Source organism: Harmonia axyridis, chromosome 3 (genome assembly GCF_914767665.1).
Source record: "Harmonia axyridis chromosome 3, icHarAxyr1.1, whole genome shotgun sequence".
NCBI classification, from domain to species: domain Eukaryota; kingdom Metazoa; phylum Arthropoda; class Insecta; order Coleoptera; family Coccinellidae; genus Harmonia; species Harmonia axyridis.
In genome coordinates, this window is record NC_059503.1 from 13,756,234 (window position 1) to 13,779,823 (window position 23,590).

Sequence of the window (23,590 nt, forward strand, 5' to 3'; positions counted from 1 at the left end):
TGCGGTTAGCCAAGCCTTCAGACGAATCAACTCATTCCATTTGTCAATTACACAGGAATCGTAAATAAATTGTCGATTCCCTCGATTATTCAAATCAATTCCAGTTATTTCGATGCTAATTGCCGTGAGAAATGATTGACATTTCTTGCTGAATTTATCATCGATAATTAAATCGGACGATAGACATTTACCCCAGAAAGGAGTTCACACACGTAATTGTAACTTCATATTGTAAATAGTTTTGTTAATGGGCAGAGCAATGTTATCATAAAAGGGGACGAAATACATTAAAAACATGTTTATTATCACATTTACGGAACAAGATCGATGAAAAATATCGACACTGGCTTAATACAGTCAGATTTGTGAAATATAAATACGAAGTGGGCACAAATTGCTACTTTCATGTCAAATGTTGAATGTAAAAATGTGCCGAGTTGCATTGTCCACTTGACATTCGGTTATTCTCCCAATTAATTGAGTTATTCGCATACTGAAAATACCGAAAGACAGGCAGAGAATGCAACTGGCATCTGTCTTGGTTCGCAAACCAAGAAGTACTGCAAATTAACAACATAAAAACTAAAATAAATAACAACCAATATCGTTCTAAAAACATGCTTTCAATAAGAATTAAATACAATAAATTCCTTTTGTAGACGCACAGAATTAAATTACCTACTGATTTATTTGTATAGTACAAATCACAGGCTTTGTTACGTATTAGATTGTGATGAGGCTGCGGACTGCGATATTTTTCTTTGAGTAACATAGCTACCTAGGCTAAAGGACTAGAAAATCACAATTTATATTCTAGTTTGTTTGATTCGTCAAAAGGTGAATGATGTGGCTGATAAATATTTTTTAAACTCTGGTACCTACTTAAAACCGCATTAGAATAAAAAGTATTCCTTTCAAATTGAGCTCAATGAAAAAAAGAAAATGAAAAAGTAAAAGCCACAACACATTTGCTTATGTGCACAAACTATTTCACAATTACCATGAAATAGATTGTTGGTAATCGATTGATGGTTATGAATCTCAAATTGACATCAAAATGATCATCAATCCATTACAAGATGAAAGAATTGATAGCAATTGCTCGCCAAATTCAACTTTGCTAAAAATGGCGTAACAAAATAGGTCCAATCCAACCGAGAATCTTTGATACTCTTGCATGAATAGAGATCTGAACAGTGACCTCGTATTCCTTGCATCAAGACGCATTTTTATCGGAATGCAATTAATAAAATGTTAACAAGAATGATATCGTCAGTCGTCGCCTCTGTTGAAATGCAAAATGCCTACATCTGTGCGTCTGTCGTTTATCTTCAAACCATATAATTATGGATTGTTTAATTATTCTTTACATATAAAATTTCCTTTGTACAAAATTAATTAATTTACATATGTTTATAGAAAGTTATAACTCGTAATGAGCTGGGTATGTACAAACAAATGATGCTGAAGTACGGGGGCCCAAAACGGAATGCAATAGCAATCGTTCTTCAATTAATTACAAAGCACAAAAAAATCAAGGGGCACAATTCATATAAAACAAATTATCTTTAGATTTTCAAAGAATGATACTAGAATTGAGGCGTAGATTTAGGAGCTTTGTATCTACTAATTATCTTTTTTAATTGGATATTCAAATTTCTAATGGAACTAGAAAACTAACGGTTCGATTATAGAAAAATTAAAAAATCAAATAAACAATAATAAAACTCCTATTTTGTTCGAATAAATTGGAACTAGCTGTATAAAAACCGTAAAACTACGCCAACGTTTGTTTTGGTTGGTCTGATACAGCCTACATGAAGATTCACCAATAAATGAATCAGAAGTTAGTTTTTTGAGTGGGCCACAAAACAAGATTTCACTACGTTATAATTAATAGAAGAATGACGCAGAAAAATAGGCCTCCTTTTCAACATCACGATACACTAACATGATCATAGAATACTGGCGTTGAACTTTCTTCTTTTTCCCTTTAGATTCCGCCTCAGAATGTTTGATATAAGAAAGTTATTTTCACCTACCAAGACTGCTGAAGTGGCCGGGTGGTTTTTTTTTAAACTTTTTCGAAATTGACGATTGTTGGATGTTTTGATCTTTTTTATTCTATATGTTACAAACTGATGGCTGATTTTGGGAAAATGGTCACAATTTTTGCCGAATAATAAGATTTTAGATCGTGAAGAAAATGACAAATATGTTCTGATTGTCTGAATGGGCTTTGCTTGACAGTTTCATATTACCATCTGAAAGTCATTATTATAAATAATACAATTCCACTAGGAATATCTCTGATAATAAGCTACAGTTTCATTGTAACTGAACTCACAGACATATAGACAGGTTGCTCTTTGAAAAAAAAAATAATGAAAAAGGTGTAATAGACTGAGGATTGTGACACCCACCTTCAACATGTAGGATGATGTAGAAAAGTTATGGTAAGGTGCTCTACTAGAAACCGTTACTTTTGAATTCAGACCGCTTTATAAGGAGTTTATAAAAAATAGCGGTTAACAATAATGAAATGAAAAATTTATCTGGTAGGTTCAATATTTGAAAAATACGGAGTCAACTTTTTCGCATTATTTCTGTGAGAAATGTTTTATTTTCAAAAGAGAAAAAAGTAGCTTGAGATATCCTTTTTGGAGAGAAGTACGTCTATATGAATATACAGGGTGTTATTGAATAAATGCGGATTCTGCATGAGAAAACTGACTTTTTATTTATTGCTTTGAAATCGGTACAGATATTTAAATGATTTCTTTTTTTTTTGGCAGAAATCGTACGCCACTTAGTTATTTCAAGCTAAAAAATCTTTTTTGAATTCCTTGTTCAATGTGTGACAAAAACCTCTCATGGTTTTTGACGTATGAGGTTCCGCTTTCAAGGGAAACAATTAAATATCTTAACGCGTTGTTTTTATTTCTTTTAATGAATTGTTTGATATGTATTAGGAAGTTCTTGATGGTGTGTTGAAGTTGAAATGTTCAGTTATTGCGAAGAAAGGCATGACAAATTTTTGTCACAAATTGAACGTTTGAAATATTTGAGTGGCGCACCATTTTTTCTTTCAAAAAATTGAGAGTGAAAATAAATAGTCCGTTTATAAGAATAACTTCAACACCCTGTATCCTTGAATTCGAAAAATTGGCGAACAAAAGTTGAATAGCAAACTCCTATTATGTTTTAAATGCAGAATCGCTTCCTCACGTCTGTCGCACTTATTCATTGACACCCCTGTATATTTTCTTGTTACCAAACAGAAACACCAAGAATGAGTCTATTGAATTTCAAAATGAATTGATTTCGGAACATGAAATGTCATTTTTCTTCAAGTAAGTTATAATAAGGAATCAAAATAACAATAAATACTTCAATCCTCTTAATTATTCAGTTTTGATTTTCAATACTTCAAACATATAAATTGAAGATAAAAGATCCAATAATCGTTTAATATTCGAAGCAATTTTCAAATCACACAAAACATCATGCAAATGCAAATAAATAAAATTCTACAAAAAACACCAAAATAAAAATACACTCTTCGGATCAACTCTCACGCATGCTCATTTGTCTGTAGTCATAAATACATATAGGTCTTGTTTTGAAACTTACAAACTCTAATAAAACCCCCGTATACGTAGGTGACCTTATTATAAAAAAATACGTGAACGTAATGAAGAACGCCATGAATGTTGGTGGAAAATGTTCAAAGTGACATTTTGCAGATCACGATTCCTATTTCCGTATCCGGAGGTGACCGGAAACCACGAACGGGCTCAGTTGAAGGAACCGGAAAGACACGCAGGGCTTACAGTTAGAAGGTCATCGGAACCACAAGGAAGAAGACCGTTCCTGATTTGTTATTCAGGAAGGGAATGTCTTTTGGGTTCCTGACTTCCGAAATTTGCGCCGAAAATCGACAAAGAAGTCAAGTCTCGAATATTCCCATGTTCAGATGATAAAACAAAAAATTTTGAGTAATTGTCAACATTTTCTTTGTTCTTGATGAATATTTCAAGTTTCTTATATCACTGAATCTCTGTCGGATTAAAAATTTAATTTTAAGTCATCTTATCAATGATATGAACAGGACTTTTGATTCACCCTTCTTCTTAACCACCCTTGAAAGTAGTTCTAAATATATTCCATGATTTCGCTAATGGATCGAAGATACGATGAATGCTCTATTTGTTAGAATTGTTTTCAGACGTCTTGTTGAAGACTAGAATGCAATTCAAACAAAAAATGCTCACAATGTAATTTACACTCGAAATATTGGAAATAATGTAACATGATTCAATGACCAAGTATTTTGAATGAGCAAATCTATAAAATTATATAAAATATAGCAAATGTACTTTCATTCTCCAAAATTCTAGTGTATCTTGCTTGGGATAGGTAATGTTCAAAAGCATCTTTTGTGAACAATAATTCAATAAAGTTTAATTTCGCATTTTTAATGTTTTATAACATGTTATGTCATCCGAAAACATCTTAACTATATATAAGAACATCTGGATGAATCATTCATCATTCATCTCCAACTTGAAAACACATAATTTTGAATCATTAAATGGTTTCCCAAAGTTGATCCATCTCAATTTCAATACTTGAGTTAGCTTCTAATTTGCTGATATTCTCTACTCGACTAAGACTATCCGATCTATGGTCCATTTCTAATGCCCAACCCTGCTGCACATATCGCAACCATGAGCCATTTGAAATGGCAATGAGAGTTTATAATTAATTAGGTCCATATGTCTCCAACACGACCGATAATTTTATTTAGAAACACCACCATTGATAGCAACAATTTCACAATGAAAACTAGGAGTGTCCCAATACCCTACTTTGGAGAAGAATGGGATAAAGACAGAAATTAACGAGGATATTATCCCTTTATAGAACTTCCGTTCTGGAGTGTGCCAGTCCCTTCAATTTCGAATATATTAATATCAATTTCTGTGTCGAACAATGAACTGACACTTGTATATTCAAGTTTTGTAACATAATGATGAGTTTATGATATAATTGGGACATTTAGAGAAACAGGCGCCAAGCAGATGACAATTTTCTTTCACGTTTTTATGACGAAGTCATGCAAATGGATAGATGATATTATTTATATTTCACGGTTCATGTAGTTGAAATAGATTACAGATTGACATCAATACGTTGTTGAGAAAGTGTTTTAGAAACTAAAGAGGATATTCCGAGCTCAAATGATAGCATGATTCAGGAAACGATTCTATTAGTGTTAGATAAATCAGAATTGTTGAATCAGTTGCGTTTGCAAGTGTCTTATTTGTCTACTCATCCATGGAAAAAGATTTAATATCAAGATTTCGGGTAACCAAATTTTTGAGCTACCTGTCCTGTGGTTGTATCACCTCAATCGATCTAACGATTTTGAGGATGGCTGCAAAGTGCCAACTATATTGACCTACAGGCTAGCTGCTTAGGTGACGATAAGAAAGTGCAATATTCATAATGAAGAGGCAATACTGACTGAGTGTCTGCAGGAAAATGATTAGAAGTTCCAAACTACCAATTACAGGGAGAGATCTCTTTTTCTTCGAGAAGTTGAAGTGTCAGGAAATTAACTGTGGTGTAGTGCTTCTCAGTGCCAAATTAAAGAACTCAACAGGTCTCAACTCGTCCAAACTCTCATCTTTTGAGAGGTGTAATGCCTAGGAGTGTCGGAATAAAAAAAACAATGCTTTTAAGGAAGACATATGTCGTCAACCATTTCCAAAAGTTTCTCTAGTAAATGTTAGAAATCGCTCAATATACAGCGTAGAACATGAAAAAATGCTCTTGTATTTCCCTCGAACGATTAATTTTGAATGGGAGACTTGAGAAACTCGGTCGGATCTTTGAAGATGCCGACAAACCAAGTCGCCATGTTAATGATCGTCTATTTTTCCGCCGACCAAATGAACATGATGAATGAAGTACCAAAATGGTAAAGTCACTTCGATTGGTCACTTCATTGTTCATGAACTGAATAATTGAAGTAGCTCATTGGACGAAAGAGTTGCACGACGATCAAATGAAAGTGAATGTTTCATTCTTTGGGAACGCCCATATCAACAAATAAAAGTTTTAACTCGGTTTGATGGAGTAATGAGTTGCTCAGTCACGTTTATCATTAATTGGTCGACGTTGATCTTGAAGAGGAACTGCAGTGGTAGGCTCATGTCGCTGCTGAAAATTTTTCCCACACCTTGAAGAATGACACAAAGATGTTAACATTTTGAACAAGATCAATTCGCGAAAAGAATTAATCTATACCGGTTGTTCCTAAATTCGAGGTACAACGGAAAATGAGATTCCTTGGATAAGAAGAAAAAAAGTCCTATAAACATGAGCCTGGAAACGTTTGTTGTCGAGGAGGTGTTTCTTGTGGACCTATTTTTTTTAACATACCAGTTTATCGGATATTCATTAATTTTCGCTACATATTGAGTAAATAGGTACCAAAACTTTAATTTATTCATCACACCTTACTAACTGGATCTTCATGAAAATTTGGATTTTCCTGAGGATTACTAGAGTATTGTTTGAAATTCCTCTGTCGAAATAGGTAGGATACGACAATACTAAAAGAAACCAAAAAGTGGACCAAAGTTTCTTTTTACATTTTTTTAAACTACTACTAGTGGTTCTGGAAGAAAGAATCGGGCACTGTTCCAGAAAAACATCACAGTGTATATTTGCATTCAAAATTATAGTACGTATATCACATGATGAAAACTTCAAATTGAAATATCCATTCCAAAGATAAATTGAATATCTTGTGATGGGAAGGTGCTATGAGAAAAAAAACACCCTGTTTCTCGAAAACAAAGCGTTTGCGAGCCAACGTTCATGGGACTTTTTTCTCAAAATGATCTGTGGAACGAGTAATTTTCGTTTATACCTCCAACTTAGGAACACTCTGTACATTTAGGGTCAGTTACAGGATCTATAAGTAAAGAACGGCTGGAAAAAACATTTCTTAAAATCCTGAATATATTGAAAAAGCTGCATTTCGCAACATATGGTCCAATTTCACTTTCGATTCGAACTGTTATTTTGATTTGGGTTGAACCCGAGGTTGAACCTCTTCTTCCACCTTTATGACTAATATCGACATCTTCGGGCTAGTATTGATTTATGGTTCTGTAACGTATATAGCTCTTAAAAGCCTATAAATTCGTCAATAAATTGACGGAATCAATAATACCACTATAATAACATATCTATCGTTCATTCGTACCAAATCATCTTGAAATCGGAACGATTTGAAAAAAGTTGGGGGAGCTGAGATAGTCGGTAAACACAATTTGATTATCGCTTCTTATGGCTTGTTTGCTAACTCATTTAACACCTTAGGGAGTGAGCGTGGTTCCCACGACCAAAAGCTTGTCGCTTCAGGGGTCATCGAATTGTTAGATGATTTGTCGATATTCAAACGTCTAGGGCAAGAAAGTTAGGGAGATGACCATATGGCGGAGAAAATTTTTATGGGTTATTGGAGATAACTTTCGATTAGGAAGTTTTATGAGAATAGGAAGCCTAGATATGCCGAGATATATTTATTGAATAAGTTTACGAATTATGGCGAAAATAGATGAATTGACCTAGTCAAGATTTGTTACATTTACGAAATTCAATTAGCTATAAAATAAAAAAAAAGTCAGACAATAAAGTCATGAAAAGCTTTGTCATCAAATAGACTGTTACTATATATTTCTTGTTGAAGTACTTTTTAACATGAAAAACGAATAATCTCTGGAGCTTGAACCGAAATAATACGGGGTAGCCCACATACAGAAGTCCCACTTTGTGGGAATGGTTGTGCTCACACCAAATCGGCGATTTTGGGAAAATCCTGTATAACTCCAAATGACATTCAGTTCATGAAAACTTTATGTCTTGTAACTTTATGAACAGCTACCATATTCTGCATTTCTTCATGAAAACCGAATTTCAAGTTTGATTTTGAAGAAATTGCCAGCAAATAATTAAAAAATCAAGCATTATTAGATTTGATTGACTTTTTTCCAATAATGATTTTCATTATCTGAATAAACAAACTAAGAAGGAAATCTTCAACTTTCAATTCCACAATTTCTGATGGGAAAAACAAGAAATTTTTCATCACAATGTGACATTATCAGATTTATATCTTCAACTGATTCTGATATACATCAATTCTCAAAGTAAGGTTCATTTGAGAATGACAGAAAGCAGATAATAAGGTCTATTGTCTGAGCTATTTTTTAGGTGAACTGCTTAATTTTTTCAAATTGATTCACTTGTTATACAGGGTACTAAACTTAATAGGCGATTCGTTAGGTCTTTTGAATAAAAAGATCCCATCAAAATAAGTTTCAGAGTTGCTTCGTTTCTGAGATAGATACGGTATTTATTAAATATCATAAATATTTAACATTATTAGCTTTTATTTTGTTGTCCATGGATAGTGTTTGAGAATGAGTTGTGAGTAGTTTTCTCGAAAAAGAAGCTAAATATGACAAAAATACAAGAGTTGAATTTTCAGTTGCTCAATCTAAGAAAAGTCAGGAACTTACTTTTTTCTCAATATTCTTGGCTGAGACACAGCTTATTTTAATATTTTCAATTTAGTAGGGGATAAATTAGCACCTCAAATTTCAATCAAATCTATTCAAGATTTTTTATGATATTATATTTTAACTTCAATGCCCTGCATCTCAGAAACGAAGTAACTACGTACATATGTTCATGGGAGCTTTTTATTTCAAAATGTCCTAAAGATTTATCTTCTGGAGAAAGAAAAACCCTGTACAAACGACTTGATTCTGATCATTTACGAAATAATAGCCTTCTTTTTCTTTCATCCAACCTCACAGTGTTGCAACGAAAATACAGGTGAGAAAATGAAGTAATTATAAAATATTTCCTTGTCCGACGTTCCGAACTAGTTCGTATCTAGTTTTTTCGACCGGCCCGCAAATAATACAGGTCTCTGAGAACTGAGAGAGCAGGATGGCCGAGCTCCACGGAGATGCGTGAGGTCCAAGGGGCACCGGATGAATTATTCAAGCGAAGAAGGCATCCTCGTGAGCTTCGTTGTAACAATAAGTATTTAATTCAGAATTGCTATCATATTTTCTAATGAGTCCGGGGATTTCAATGAACCAGTTTTTAGATGCAAACCGGCGAATTCCTTCTTCTGCCGATGGTAATGTCGTGTGTTTTCTTTCTATATCTTTTGATTAGGATTGTGGGGACGTACGGATAACTATTCTCATCGAGGATTGATAAATATTTACAATTTCATGTTATTTCTGTCTTACCGAAAGATGTTATTCGGATTTTTTCAACGTATACGATGAGATTCTTTGGGTTATGGATGATGATTGGAAAAAAGCAGCTAGGAGCCTATCGTGAAAGCCTTGGGATCTTCAAATGAAAACTAGATTAATTCAAAATGTTTCTCATTCGCTGCTGTTCAAAATAGTTCAATGTTGACTCAGTTTTGAATGGAATAATGGTAGTTTGATTTATTTAGAACATGATATTCCTAATTCTGCTACATATCGAAGCTAAGATAGCCTCTTTATCAATAATATTAATGTATAACCTGTCTATAGACGAGACGCCTTTTCGTCAATAACTATTTATTTACTTATTACCTACTCACAAAACTGCTTCATATTTTGATGACATTTGCTATGTCTATTTGTGGTGATCAGAATCAGATTATTGATTTCAGAAGTTTTCTAGAGGGTAATCTAGTTTTTATTATGATGTACGCTGCTGTTTTTTATGAATTTCTTTTTTTTAGATTTAGCAATTAAATATTTTCCGTTCAGTGAGCTTATCTAATTTCTTTGAAAAGCAAGTAAGAACAGTTTGCTTGCACGTCACTGTAAAAAATTGTATTGTCTGTATTATTATTTTTTTATCCGATATCATTAGAAAACTCCAAAAATTGACAAAAACAGCAAAATATCACAAGTTAATGTTCAATAGAAACCTTAAATAGGGATTCTTTATGATTGTCATCTATGTCTATGTTTTTCTGAATGAGAATTTTGTTTTCGAGAGATCATTTGATTCAGAAAAAATTCTATATGATTGTTATCAAAATAGTTATTCATAATACAAGTGCAGAAGGTATTGATATTCTTCCACGGGTTCAAAATTCAAACGGGCAACGAAGTGGCGAGATTTTTTAATGAACGAGTGTTAAAATGGGCCCTCTGTACGACTATTAGACATTATTTTCTCTAATTTATGGAATTTTTATAGAAATTATTTCCATGAATATCGTTAAGTCATTTTTGCATTGAAATTCTGGTTGGCAGAACAGTTTTCTGTATCACAAATTTGACAGATAATAGATAATGAAATATAACCATGAAATTTATGTGAAATTGAGATATTCTCGCACGATTTTGTTCTTGGTATGAGAATTTCAATGCTGTTAAAAGTAGGGGACAACATTCATCATATTTATTGTGTGATACTTCATGTTTTCGAATGATTTGTTTTTAACATTTTCTTTATTCCTTCTCTTCGTCTAAACGTAACTGAAATCCAAAAATTGTACGAATTTGGAAAAAAAGGTTTTATTCATTGGAGGCGTTGCTATGTCCTAATGCGATGGAAAGCACAGCACTGCAGATAAAATATGTGAGTAGAACACTAAACAACTCGAATTTAAAATATACAAGAAGAAAATGGAAAAGTAGGCCCAAATTAAAGCGGAATTCTGGTATCTTTTAGACTGTCCAAAGTCCAGTGGTTTCAGTGGAGGCGTTGTTTCTATGTCCTAACGCTATAGAAAGCACGGCACTGCAGGTAAATAAGTGGGTAGAACACAAAACAACCCGAAGCGAAAAGATACAAAGAGAAAATGAGAAAGTAAGCCCAAATAACAATAATTGTTCATTAGCTACAAAATCAAGAAGTGACGAAAAAACATCGAATGATAAAGACCAAAAGGCGGAGCAAAAAGTTCAATCGCCGAGAAGCTCAAGTATTGGATTAACTTGTAAAGAATATACAACTCCGGGAGCGTTTCGAAGAAAATCGCAAAAAATTCGAAACGACCCTGATCAATCTCGGATCTCAACCAAGCGCAGTAACCGACTGTTACTGTTGCGCCTATCCATATTCAACGGGATCATCTAGCCGGTGGTGATTTGTGCCGATCGAAAAAAAAAAGTCAACAACATCCTGGCAGAGAGATACTTAACTGAGACGGTACTCCTTCGGCCCGGTAGCCGACCGCAGGCCGTTGTTTTAATGTTTTCCCCTAACAATTGTAAATTTAGCCGGTTTCTGACCAACTTGGCACATCACAGAGATCTGGCGGGGCGATATGCCGACCGACGACACTTGCCGTGTCGGCGAAAGAAGTTGCACCTCATATAAAGCTCACAATGACGATCGAGCAGGCTGAATAATTCATATCGGGACATTCGGAGACCTCACACGGCATATTTGAAGGGAGATTGATTTCGGCCTAGGCCGCGCGCAATCCAGACCGATCTGCTACGGAGGCGAATGCCGAGTTTTTTTTTTGCCGCGGTTCTGTCTCGTTAAAATTGCCTTCGGAGGGGTCCTGGTACAAATTGGGGGGCGGACGGGGTCGTAGTAGGATTGTAATGTGAGTCAGCTTTAGAGTTTTACTACTGTGTGTCTGGAGATGCTGTCAAAACGCTTTGCGGACGTCGAGTCGTGTATAAAACGTAAGGTGTATATTTGTATATATTTTTAATCTGTGTATATGAGTGAGTATTTTGAAATATAGGAGCGTCGATGATTATAATACAGATTTTTTGCGTTGAACACCTGATAGTTGAACAAAATTCGAAAATATACATACCGGAAAAATTAGGGAAACGCCTGAAATCTACGGAGGCGAATGCCGTTTTCACTTTGCCGTGTTTCTTCATCGTTAAAATATCCTTCAGAGGGCTTCTGGTACAAATTGGGAATGGTCGGGATCGTAGTAAGACTGTAGTGTAATTCAGCTTTAGCGTTTCACTACTGTAGGTCTGAAGATGCGGTTGAAACACTTTGGGGACGCCGAGTGTGTCGTACAGCGAAATGTGTATATTTTCATATATTTTTAATCTGAGAAAATGAAGCAGTCAAGTGAGTTTTTTGAAATATAGGAGCATCGATGATTACAATACAGATTTTTTCGCGTTGAACACCTGATTACTAGGTCTGATAAATGGAAAAAAAATAGGGAATACATACACCGCCAGAATTAGGAGAACGGGCAAAATATCAATGAAGTTTGCAGTTAATTTTTCCTAAATCCTTTAGCTGATTTGAGCTATTGTTTTTGTGAATTGTAGCCTCAGAAACATAACTATTCGGGTGCCGTCCTCACTTACTCCTTTTTCTTATATACAGGGGGAAACAAAAAGAAAAGCAAGCTCTCATTCAGAACACCCAGTAAAGTTTATCGTTGACAAACGATAATCTTTACGAACATTATTTATTGCCTCATCTCTTATGAAAATTCAATCTTTTAAGGAAATGCGATATCTTAATTTTGAAATGTTTCCAATAGATTACCGCTTCTTATCACAAATGCTGTAGGTACCGATTGTTTGATCCGTTTTGTTGTTCTGACACGTGTAATTGTCAGTGTCCGCGTATTTGAGGCGTTTATTTTCGAGTTGTACGATTTGAGTTTTATAGAATGCCACAAATCAATTCTTATTTAGAATATGCAAATATGGTTTTTGTTTACGGCTTTTACAATGGGAAAAAATGCAAAAAAGCAACAAAAAGCCTTCGAAGACGGAATGTTTATGTTGTTATGTTTGAATATTGGTTAAAACAGCGCTATAATTAAAACCATGTTAATGTAGGAAATTTTGTTTGTTTGTAAATAAGCTATATTTTGAAAACAAATGGGGGTTAATAAGACATATGGGTTTTCAAAAATTATTTTTACATGTATAATACACACCAACAAGAGTTTGGTGCGTTCCTCCCGACTCACCCCGTATAATATCCAATATTTATCCTTTTTGCTTGATTTTGGTTGTATTTATTCGCTGCCTTTATATTTGTGTTTCGGAGTTACATACATTTCATATTGATTTAACATTGAAAATGAGAGGTTATAATGAAATGAAACGATCATTTTGAAACTTATTCCAATAAATGGAATTTTCCTGAAAATGTGTGAGATATTTGAATTTTGAAGTATTGTCCACAATAATGTAGCCACTTTCAGAGGTGTCTATTATCACTATGCCTTTTCTACATGCCTAGCGTAATTGTAAGCTATACGTTAGGTGCACTACCTCCAACGACACAGCTAGATAGCTTTGGACTATCCAATTTCGTTGAGGAATCCATTCGCGAAAGATCCAATCAGCACATAAATAAATTTTGACACAAAATTCAACAAAGAGCTTCGAAACAAAAAAGAAGGAGTCAAATACAGATGATCCTTGTGCGCTTAGGGGTGCAACACTTCTCGCGGCGTAAATTTAATGATCCTACCAGTTCGTAAAATGCGTAACGCTCATTTCAACTTGTTATTTATGACGTAAAATTCGCAACGGCTCGAATTGCCAGCCCCCAGGGGGCCCTAAGTAATGAAAACGTTAACAAACGCCAGAATTTACGAGATCGAAATGTTGTTGAGTATGATAATCTCTGGCGTTGAATCTTCAATCAATCGATTATCGGTGGTTTGTTTTACCTTGGAATTTCATTCAGATGAATTCAAACAATGATCGAAAAAAATTTAAATCTCAAGTATAATTTTTTTTTTAATATATTGCGAATAAAGAAAAAACTCATTCGAAATTTTATGCTCAGATGAGAATGCAGACACAAAAGCCAAATAAGTATTGTACAGAATTAGAAAAAATAAATACCATGTAAAAGAAAGAAACATACTCAAAATGAATATTGTCACCCGTTTTTGTTACCCACTTTCTTGTCTGGATATTCTGCAATCTTGTTATTCAAACTTATAGGTTCATAGGACAAGGATTATGATGTGAGTATGATAAAAATTCACTTGAAATTAGGAAATGATTCCTCTTCAAGATTTTGCATCAACTTGCTGTGGAGAAGATATTATTGAACAACGTGAATTTAGTTGAAAATTTGGATGATCTGAAAAATTGCCGTGAAACAATGTTTTCTTTTTAAATTTGTGGGGAAATTTGTGCCAAAACTTTTGAGACATTTTGAGGACGCCAAGTGTTTCGTGCAAGGAAATGAATATATACTGAATTATGATATATATTTTTGATGAAACACCCATGTGAAAATGAAGCAGATGAGTGAAATGCTTAATTTGACAGCTCATATGATTGATTTTTCTCAAATGGTTGCGATATGTTATATTAGCCAAGTTATGATGAAAATTCAGTTGGAATTCAACTTTCACATACTGTGGAGAAGGTACCAGTGAACATCTGAATTTTTTGAATACTTGTGAGGTTTCAATAAGAGAAAATTCGACACTACAGTCGAGTCGAGCTAACTAAACAACTTTAAACCCTCAAGTTTCCAACAACCTGATCTTATCCCAACTTTCTGCTAGATGTTTTGGGGACGCTAACTGTGTCGTAGGTTATACGAAATATGAATATACTTTTCACTGAATACCTTTGAAAACAAAGCAGTTGAGTCCATTTGTTTGGAGAATTTATGTATGATGAAGAATAACTCATTTGAGATTTTATGTTCAGCCAAGATATGTTGAAAATTAAAATCGAATTAAGATTTTGCAACAACTTTCACATGCTGTGGAGAAGGTACCAATGAACATCTAACTTTGGTTGGATACTTAGAGGGTTCAACAAGAGAATATTCGGCACTGTAGTCAAGTTGATCTTACGAAAAAACTGTAAACCCTCAAATTTCCAATCTTAACCCAACTTTCCACCAACATTCACCGCATCCCTCAACCTCTTCCACTTCCACACACCCGAGGCGGTCCTGTTGGAAAATCGGCGATCAAGGTGCATCGCGCGCAACAAACAACAAACAAATCCTAGAACAAAACATGATGACTAATTGCCGCCCCAATATGGGGCACATTGTACCGCGTGGTCTACCGCTGAGAATGTGAGTGGGCTAGATGAGAGTGCGAATGGGGATGCTGCGGGTGACCGTAGCCCTGATGGGGCGGCGGCAAGGGGCTAGGACAAGCCTGCGAATAGCCCCCGTGCTGTGGGGAACCCCCCAAGCCCAGGTGCGTCTGTTCCAGGTGCGAGTAGTGACCTTGCGACAGAGAGTGCGCGTGAGCATGCGTGTGAGGCGACCCGTAAACCATTTGTCTTACTTTGGAGTCCTCGTCGCTGATGTTGTAGGTCAGCTCGGTCTCCTCGAAGCCGGTGGCCGACATCCTCTGGTCGCCGGAGGCTGATCCTGCAGGAGGATCTGGGGAGTTGAGGCACGTCTGGATCAGGGCCTTCCCCGCCTCGCTCGTTATCATTGGTTGGAGCTTGCGGGTGGCGAAGGTGTAGACGTGGCCGGTTTCTGAGGCTACCAGCAGCATCACTTGGGTGCCGGTTAGGGTTGATAGTTCGTAGGCCTGGAAGAAGAAAGAAAGGAATGAGTGTTGTTTGCGAATTAGAAAATATTGAATTCCTAGAGAGGGCATTCGTTAAGATTAGTAGATTTATATGCCCTGCCAAAGGTTTAGTCACTATGCTTCCTTTTGTAGGGCATTACCTCAGGAAATATGTCGTGAGAATGAGTCTAGCATTAAACGACGAGTACAGATTCTGCTGAGAGAAGAAGCAAACTCGGGATCACATGATGAAGACCTCAATAGCCAAAACCAAAAATGCTTTGGACAAGAGACTTGTAGAAGTGAGGAAGTAACATCCTTGAAACAGATATTAGATTAGACTTCGAGGGCGAGTTGTAAACTACAACAGCTCTAATGGGAGATACAAAAAGACCATAAAGGTCATGGTGCATTGTAACCTTCTTGAATATAAATCTAAAGCTTCCTTGTCTCCCTTTGTCTTATTTTCGTATACGCAATGTGTGAACTTCATTAGACAAATTAGACTTGCAGGACATAAGATATGGGAATGTGTAGTATGTACCTGTATTTTCACATTATCCACGAGAACCTATTATTTGAAAAAGCTGAGTTAATTTCATGGGATCTAGATACCAAAATGTATATCTAAATCAGATGTCATCATTATTCGGTTGAGAATTGTAGAAGTTAAAACTGTTGCAAGGATGTGTAAACACACAGATTGAAAAGAAATCAGAGAACCAGAGAGTGATCACATTCTCTACATAAGTTAGATTCGGAAGCATAATGGAAGAACTAGAATTTTCAGCAAAGCTGATGAAACTATTGCTATTCAGAGTCAACCTACAAAGTCAGAGATCGAATCCAAGGAATCAGGTGTACCACAAGGATCTATAATAGTCCTTCTACTGTTCAAAATATATTTATGTTAACTTTTTTCCTTTTTCTGTGACTTATCTCACACATTATTGTATGTCTTATGAAATCAATAAACGATTATTATTATTATTATTATTGCTCCTGAGTTTAAAAAAGATAAAGGCACCGCCTTTATCACAATACTATTGTGATCACTTTTGAGTCCGATTTTAAAATTTCTGCTTTAAAATGCATCTCAGACAACTTTTTATAATTTCATTTTTGATTGATAGTTTTGATAAAATTATTATACCACAACTTGTTGTTTTCATAAGAATATCGAGTTCAAAGTCAATAATTTATTGAATTCTTTTAATTATTCGTGAAGTGATGATTGACTATTCGATGCTACATACTGCACATTTATATTTGACAGATGAAAAAAATTTACGCTGCGGACAGGATTCGAACCTGTGCGGGTAGAACCCAATGGATTTCAAGTCCATCTCCTTAACCACTCGGACACCGCAGCTTGATGCTTTAAACTGCATTCGATAGATATCAAAATATGGTTAGAATGAAAAAATATAATTTGTAATGAAAATAGGAAAGCAATAATAGCGAAACTAATTCTTATAAATATTTATGACTAGTTATCAAGAAATGTCAATATTTTTGAACATGTAGATATATGTGGAATTTCAGATCTTTTTTCAACGGGGGTAAACGCAAATTTTCGAAGCTAGTTCTGAGAAATTCAGTTGAATTAAATTTCTTTTTCAGTACGCAATTTGCTCATCGATGATTGATAATTTAATGACAATTTTAATTGAAATGAATCATTCTCTGCGATAAACAATTGACATTCGTCATTGAAAAGACATGAGTGTCCGCTCATTTCAAAAACTATCACACAACTATCAAAGCTACATGACTGAATTAATAACAAATGACTCAAGAAATTGAAATGTTTTTATTCTTCAAACTCTAGTAGAGAGTTGAAATTGGGTAATTTTTCACCGATGTCAAAAGAGACAATGAAACACGAAATGGAGTTTGATAGATATGATCAATGTGTGGTTTGAAATGATCAAAATCATTGAAATCTCCTTGAGAAGGCCGAAAACGTACACAAAAAAAGTTATCATTACCAATTTGAATCATTGTGCGTTGAAATACTTGAAAGTCCTACACTGATCCTCAGAGAATAAGGCGAAACATAAATAACGGATAATACACAATGTTTCAATTAATAGTTTTGCTTTCAGTAACACAATAAGTTATGTATCGGTATAGACGTTGTAATAAATTATTTCACACTATAAACTATATTGCATATAACTCATGATCGGCGTTAAGCTTTACTTGAAATGCCCTAGGGACAATGCTAGATCGTCGGATAGATAATAGGCTCTTTCGTGAAACTGACACTTTGAGAAGAATTTCAGTTTCTTCAGTCTAGTTATTTTTTTTTGTTCTCGATGTGAGATGAGTTATCAAGTTTACAAATGAAAACAATAAAATGTAATAGTTCTAAGTGATTCTATATTTATGCATTATACGGTTTTTCGAGCGGTCATTCCCCAAACATATTGCTGATAGCTACATAATTCATATAAGTCAGTAAAGTATTTCGAATAGCACGAACATAAATTTGAACAATCGCCCAAAAGCTCACGTCAGTGCTCTATTCATTTTTGTCAAGATTTCTGTATTACCGAATTTTGATTCGGGAGCAGTCTCAAATGATAAGAAGTGATAACGACTCTATCCTAAAATTTGATTGTGTCCGTTCAGCCTGCCAGCTATGAAAATGATAACTCTCGAACGGAAAGAACAAGAATTTTTAAATCAGGATGAGTTGAGATTTCAAATTTTGTGGTTCAGTCAGTTACCGAACAAAGTACGCTTCTTGTCTATGAGGAACTAGCTAAACTCAATTCCTGGAAAGTTGAAGGTTAGTTTTGACGATTGGTTATTGCACTCCCTAAGTAATCCCATAGTGCTCAATTGGATTCATGTCTGGTGAGTTTGCTGGCCAGTTCATTCCATGGATATTGTTCTCTTGAAAAATGTTTTGATCCCTTCGTGTGCGGTATGGTGGGGCGTTATCATCCTGATAGATCAAATCATCCCCAAATTCGTTGCGCGAGGAACAATGATTGTGTTAATGATATTTCTACGTAGTTGGCACCAATCATTGTTCGTTCAACGATAATAAGAAGGGTACGGCGACCGAACATTATACCCCCTAGCACATTATTGATCCGCCTTGAAAGGGCACAACTTCCCGGGCGAAATTGAGCCGCTCTAATCTGCCAGGACCTCTCCAAATCCTTTCTCGTCGACTATCTCTTTGTAAACCGAATCGTGACTTGTCCGAAAAAGGAAGGTGCGCCATTGTGGTAAAAGCCAGTCTTGGTGGTGTTCTGCCCATTGCCGACGGGTAGCTCTATCTCCAGGTGACAGCCAAGGTACTCTTAAAGGTCTTCTTGACCTTAAACTTGAGGAATGCAACCGTCTCCTTATGGTACTGGTTGAGACTACCCGTCTATAGGTACTCAAAAAATGACTTCGAAGAGCTGTCACAAATACCGTTCGATTCCTTCGAGTAAAATTATCGATATAATGGTCTTCCCTTTCAGATGATACTCTGGATAGACCAGGCACCGGTCTTCGGGAGCCACTCTGCGTCTTACTGAAGTCGGTCGAATATTCAAATGTTGCGCAATCTGGTGGTTTGACAAACCATACCATACCATCGGCCAGAATAGGCAAAAGCCAACAGGGCCCAAACCACACATGTATCAAATTTTATAATGAACTTCCAGAATCTTTCAAGAAATTGAGTCCCACCGTTTTTCACAAAAGGGTGAAAAAGTCACTTTTGGAGAAAACGATATATAGGTTGAGTGATTTTAAATTATATATAATTAATATATATTAAATTTTGAACTGTGAGTTTGTTCGATTATGTGTTATTTTCTGTGTATATCTGTGTATATTCTTATACATTTAAATGTTTTTTAAATTTATTTTTCATATATTTGACTAGCTTAGCCTTTCTTTCTATATTTGACAAACCATGTAAATTTTTGATGGTGATTATTTGTACATGTATATATATTTCATCGTGCGCAAATAAATATTAAAAAAAAAGCTTCTTGTTGTAGGGCTAATATTGTTGCCCGGTCAAACTGAGAAATTGGATGTCCCGGCATTTTCCACGGAATATTCTCAATATTACAACTCTCTTTATTGGCTGGAAACTGATTAACTTCGAATATACGATTATTCTTCCGAGCAAGAAAAATTTTTTTGCTGGTTTATTGTTTTCATTTATGTGATAAGATTCCACAAACAAAAAGTTGTCATGTTACAATCAACAAGTTGAGAGTTGATAGAGGTGACCAAGACTTCTGACGATATGTGGATACTATTATTACTATATAAATGATTTTTTTTAGGTTATTATATTTTATTCAAACAAGATCAAAATCTAGTATAATGTGGAATTTCGCTCTTAGGAATTATGACCTTAATACAAATTCATTGTTCAAGTCCAATTCCCTATACTTTCACTGCTACCAAATTTCGAAGGAGGAAATCACAAAGAGGACATACTGCAAAGATTGAACGTCCCCACGACGTGAAACGGATGACATGAAGCGCAGTGGCCGATGACTGAATTTATAGGACTTCGAAAACCATTATGAAAGTCGCGGTAGTAAAGAAACATCGCCATCCGTTTTAATCGTTAGAAAATTTGTGCCGTCCGCAGAATACGAGATCTCGGGGAACACAAAAACGATACAGAAGAAGTGAAATATGTGGTAGTGCCGCGGTAGAACTAGTATCCGAGTCTTGTGTAGTACATGCGTCTCAAAAATAGGAAAACATGTTTACAAATCCTGGTCATAATTTACGGGAAATGAAATAAGAAACGAAAACAGCATTTATTCACACGTTCTATTAAAGTGTACATTGGCATAAATTTTGCCACGAGAGTTACTGCAGGTTCCTGTTTCGTTTTATTTATAGCCTGCCATCTATCATTTATTAGCGGCAATTAGATCAACATATTGGATGCGAAAAATCATTGTTACACGGAGTGATTGATGGATGCGACTCTGGACATCTGCTGTAGCAACACGTACATGCAATGTCGAGATTGTGCATCACTAATAATTCATATTAAATCTACAAAATTTAACACTACACTCATCAAAAATATAGATAAAAATGTTGATTGTTGGTAAAGTCAAGTTATGGCATAGAGTAATAAACATAGATATAGGGAGTATACGCAATTTTTAAATGTCCTCAACATGGTTAGATTACGTTGTCGGATTGTGATCTATTTTCAAATCCACAATTTTACTATATCGTTATGAATGTATATTATATTGTATGAAATATATTCATTTGAGTGGTTCCCGATTGAAAATGCAAATTTGAATATTTGGTATCCGATATTTTTTCTAATTGTCGAATTTATAATAAGCAGAATATTTATTATTTTCTGTATCTACCTGCTGAAATCCAAGGTTTGGCAACTTTTGCTCTCCTAGTGTCATCGGTTGTTTCACGTCGTTTGACGCGCTTGAAGTTTGTTTTCTGAATTTCTGATATATTTAGGTATTTATTTCAATATATTTTGAGTTATATGAAACATTGATTCACTATGTTCTTTGTGAAGAAACTCGCGAATTGAGTGAAATATCGTATCACTGATATGTTTTCATTTCCGCGCGCTTTATGTTGAATTTGATAGTTCGAGTTGGGGACAAAATTTGCTTACTGAAAATAACATATGCTCCCTGGTTGGATATTTGGATTTAATTAACCATGATTCTCACGTAAAATTTTGCAAGTAGTCGAAGGACAAAGGCCATTAAGTTGAGAACGGAGACGTATCGATATTTCGGAGTCTTCTTCAACACTCATGCCTCTAAGAAAACATCCGTTACATATCACAGATTAAATTCCAACCTAGTCAGATCTGTTGTTACGGAAAAAATTGAATTTTTTTCGATATTCGGTTTGAATCACTGGTGATGATAAGCTTGAAAGTATTATTAAAATAAATTCAAAATTTAAACCGCTCAAAAATGAGTGAAGCGTTGACGTGAGCCTTTGGGCTCTTTTTCAAATTCATATATTCATTTTTTCACGAAATTTTGTACAGACAGATGTGAATTCCATATAGAATCTTGTATCAGTAGTTCTGAACTGAGAAGAGAAAGAGAAATAGACTTCTTTACAGAGTTCATCTCCAAGATACCCTCGTTTTGTAAATCTGCACTATTTTTATTAGTACTCGAACGGAACCTTGTGTAACACCACTCCATGATCCTGCAAGTTCTACCTATAATTCACAGCAAAAATTCAATACGATGTGTTCAATTTGACAGTCCTCGTGTGCCACAAATACGTCTAGAATCGTGATTTGATAGTTACACAAATAAAATTTTCTGCACAATCAGAGCTACATAATTCATCCTGGTGCGTCTTTCTTCCTGCACGATATCTTCAATCGTAACTGACAAATAGTCCTGTCAAGAATGTTGTTGGTGTATTGAAACCAGCCATTCATTTAATTTTATTCACATATCCTCAAATGGAAACGTAAGGTGCAGAATAATACTGAAAGTCGACAATAATATCCTGTTATCTTTATGAACCAACAGTCAATTATCATTTCTCACCGTTTCATTCATAAAGCGCTTAGCATTCAAGCATTTCTATACGTAGTAATTGACCATGATTGGTCATTTCACGAGTTCTCTATTAAAATTACCATTCATGAATTATTATGCCTGTTATAGATCAGTTTTTCTCCCGGTTTAACGCCAGCATCTCATTGATAAACATAACGCAATGTCGAAATCGTTGTCGCCGACAAGAGGAGTTACCGAAGGCCATTATTACCTCATTTTATGAATCAAAGAGTACTAATTTTCCCTGAACACGACGGTTCTTGAGTATTTCACACGTCCTTAATATATCGAATCGGTTGGGTTTTTTGCGTGTATAAAACCAGTGTGTAGGTAGGTGTGTTACATGTTATGCAGTCTACTAGTCGAATACAATTTTTTTCTTATAATTGCAGAAAATATTATAGGCTTTGAAAATTGTGAGAACATAATTTCATAAGATTAATGCAACGGTGAGAGGTTAGAAATGTTATAAAGAAGGAATTATGTATTTATTCCAATCGATTTTTGGCGACTCATTGACTATATTTGATCGAAGCATGGTACACTAATAGTGGTAATGTTTAATCTAGCAGAAATGAAATTTGTTGTTTTTGAAGAAATTGGTTCATCAGAATAGATCAGGGATTATAAAGTAGTCTTTCAAAGCTGCGACTGATGTTTTGATCATCCTGTAGTATAGTGGTTTGTACGTTTGAAGAATTCTATACATTGTACCTACAGGTCTTGTATAGAATACCAGATAATGTAGACTGACGCTAATGAAGGATTTTTCGATAAGAAGTTTCATTCTATCATCTCAACAACTCAAGGAATTTCATCTTTTAGATCTTGAATCTATTTGGAGCATTGTTATAGATTTTATTTTCATCGTGGTCCCCAAAAAAAGTCTAAAGGTGTCACAAGTTCTTTGTGGCCAATTGTGATCATCTCACGGCCAGTAAACCTTTCTTGGAAAAAAAGTAAAGTCCAATTCTGAGAAGAATGAATATAAATAGCATAATAACATAAAGAGCATATGTCATTTCTCAGTAACCAAATTTTGTACCCAACATGAATTATCAAATTTGACATGAAGCGCGCGGAAATGAAAACATATCAGTGGTACGATATTTCACTCAATTCGCGAGTTTCCCCACAAAGAACGCTCTTCTTATGTCCAATAGTGAATCAACGTTTCATATTATCTCACAATATAGTGAAATAAATACCTAAATATATCAGAAGTTCAGAAAACAAACTTCAAGCGCGCCAAACGATGTGAAACAACGGATGACACTAGGAGAGCAAGAGTTGCCAAACCTTGGATTTCAGCAGGTAGATACAGAAAATAATAAATATTCTGCTTATTATAAATTCGACAATTAGGAAAAATATCGGATTCCAAATATTCAAATTTGCTTATTTAATCGGGAATCACTCAAATAAAAATATTTTATTCAATAAAATATACATTCATAATGATATA

General features: G+C 34.9%; 1 protein-coding gene and 1 non-coding gene across 2 annotated transcripts in view; both read right to left on the minus strand.

Moving 5' to 3' along the window:
• The window catches only part of LOC123676933 (serum response factor homolog), a 119,532-nt gene that overhangs the window by 66,230 nt on the left and 29,712 nt on the right, over positions 1–23,590 (minus strand). Inside the window, exon 2 of the mRNA XM_045613272.1 lies at positions 15,335–15,586. Coding sequence (XP_045469228.1) covers positions 15,335–15,586 — 252 coding nt within the window. The remainder of the gene's footprint in view (positions 1–15,334; positions 15,587–23,590) is intronic.
• Positions 16,856–16,937, minus strand: Trnas-uga. The gene has a single exon. It is a non-coding gene; the product is annotated as a tRNA-Ser (tRNA).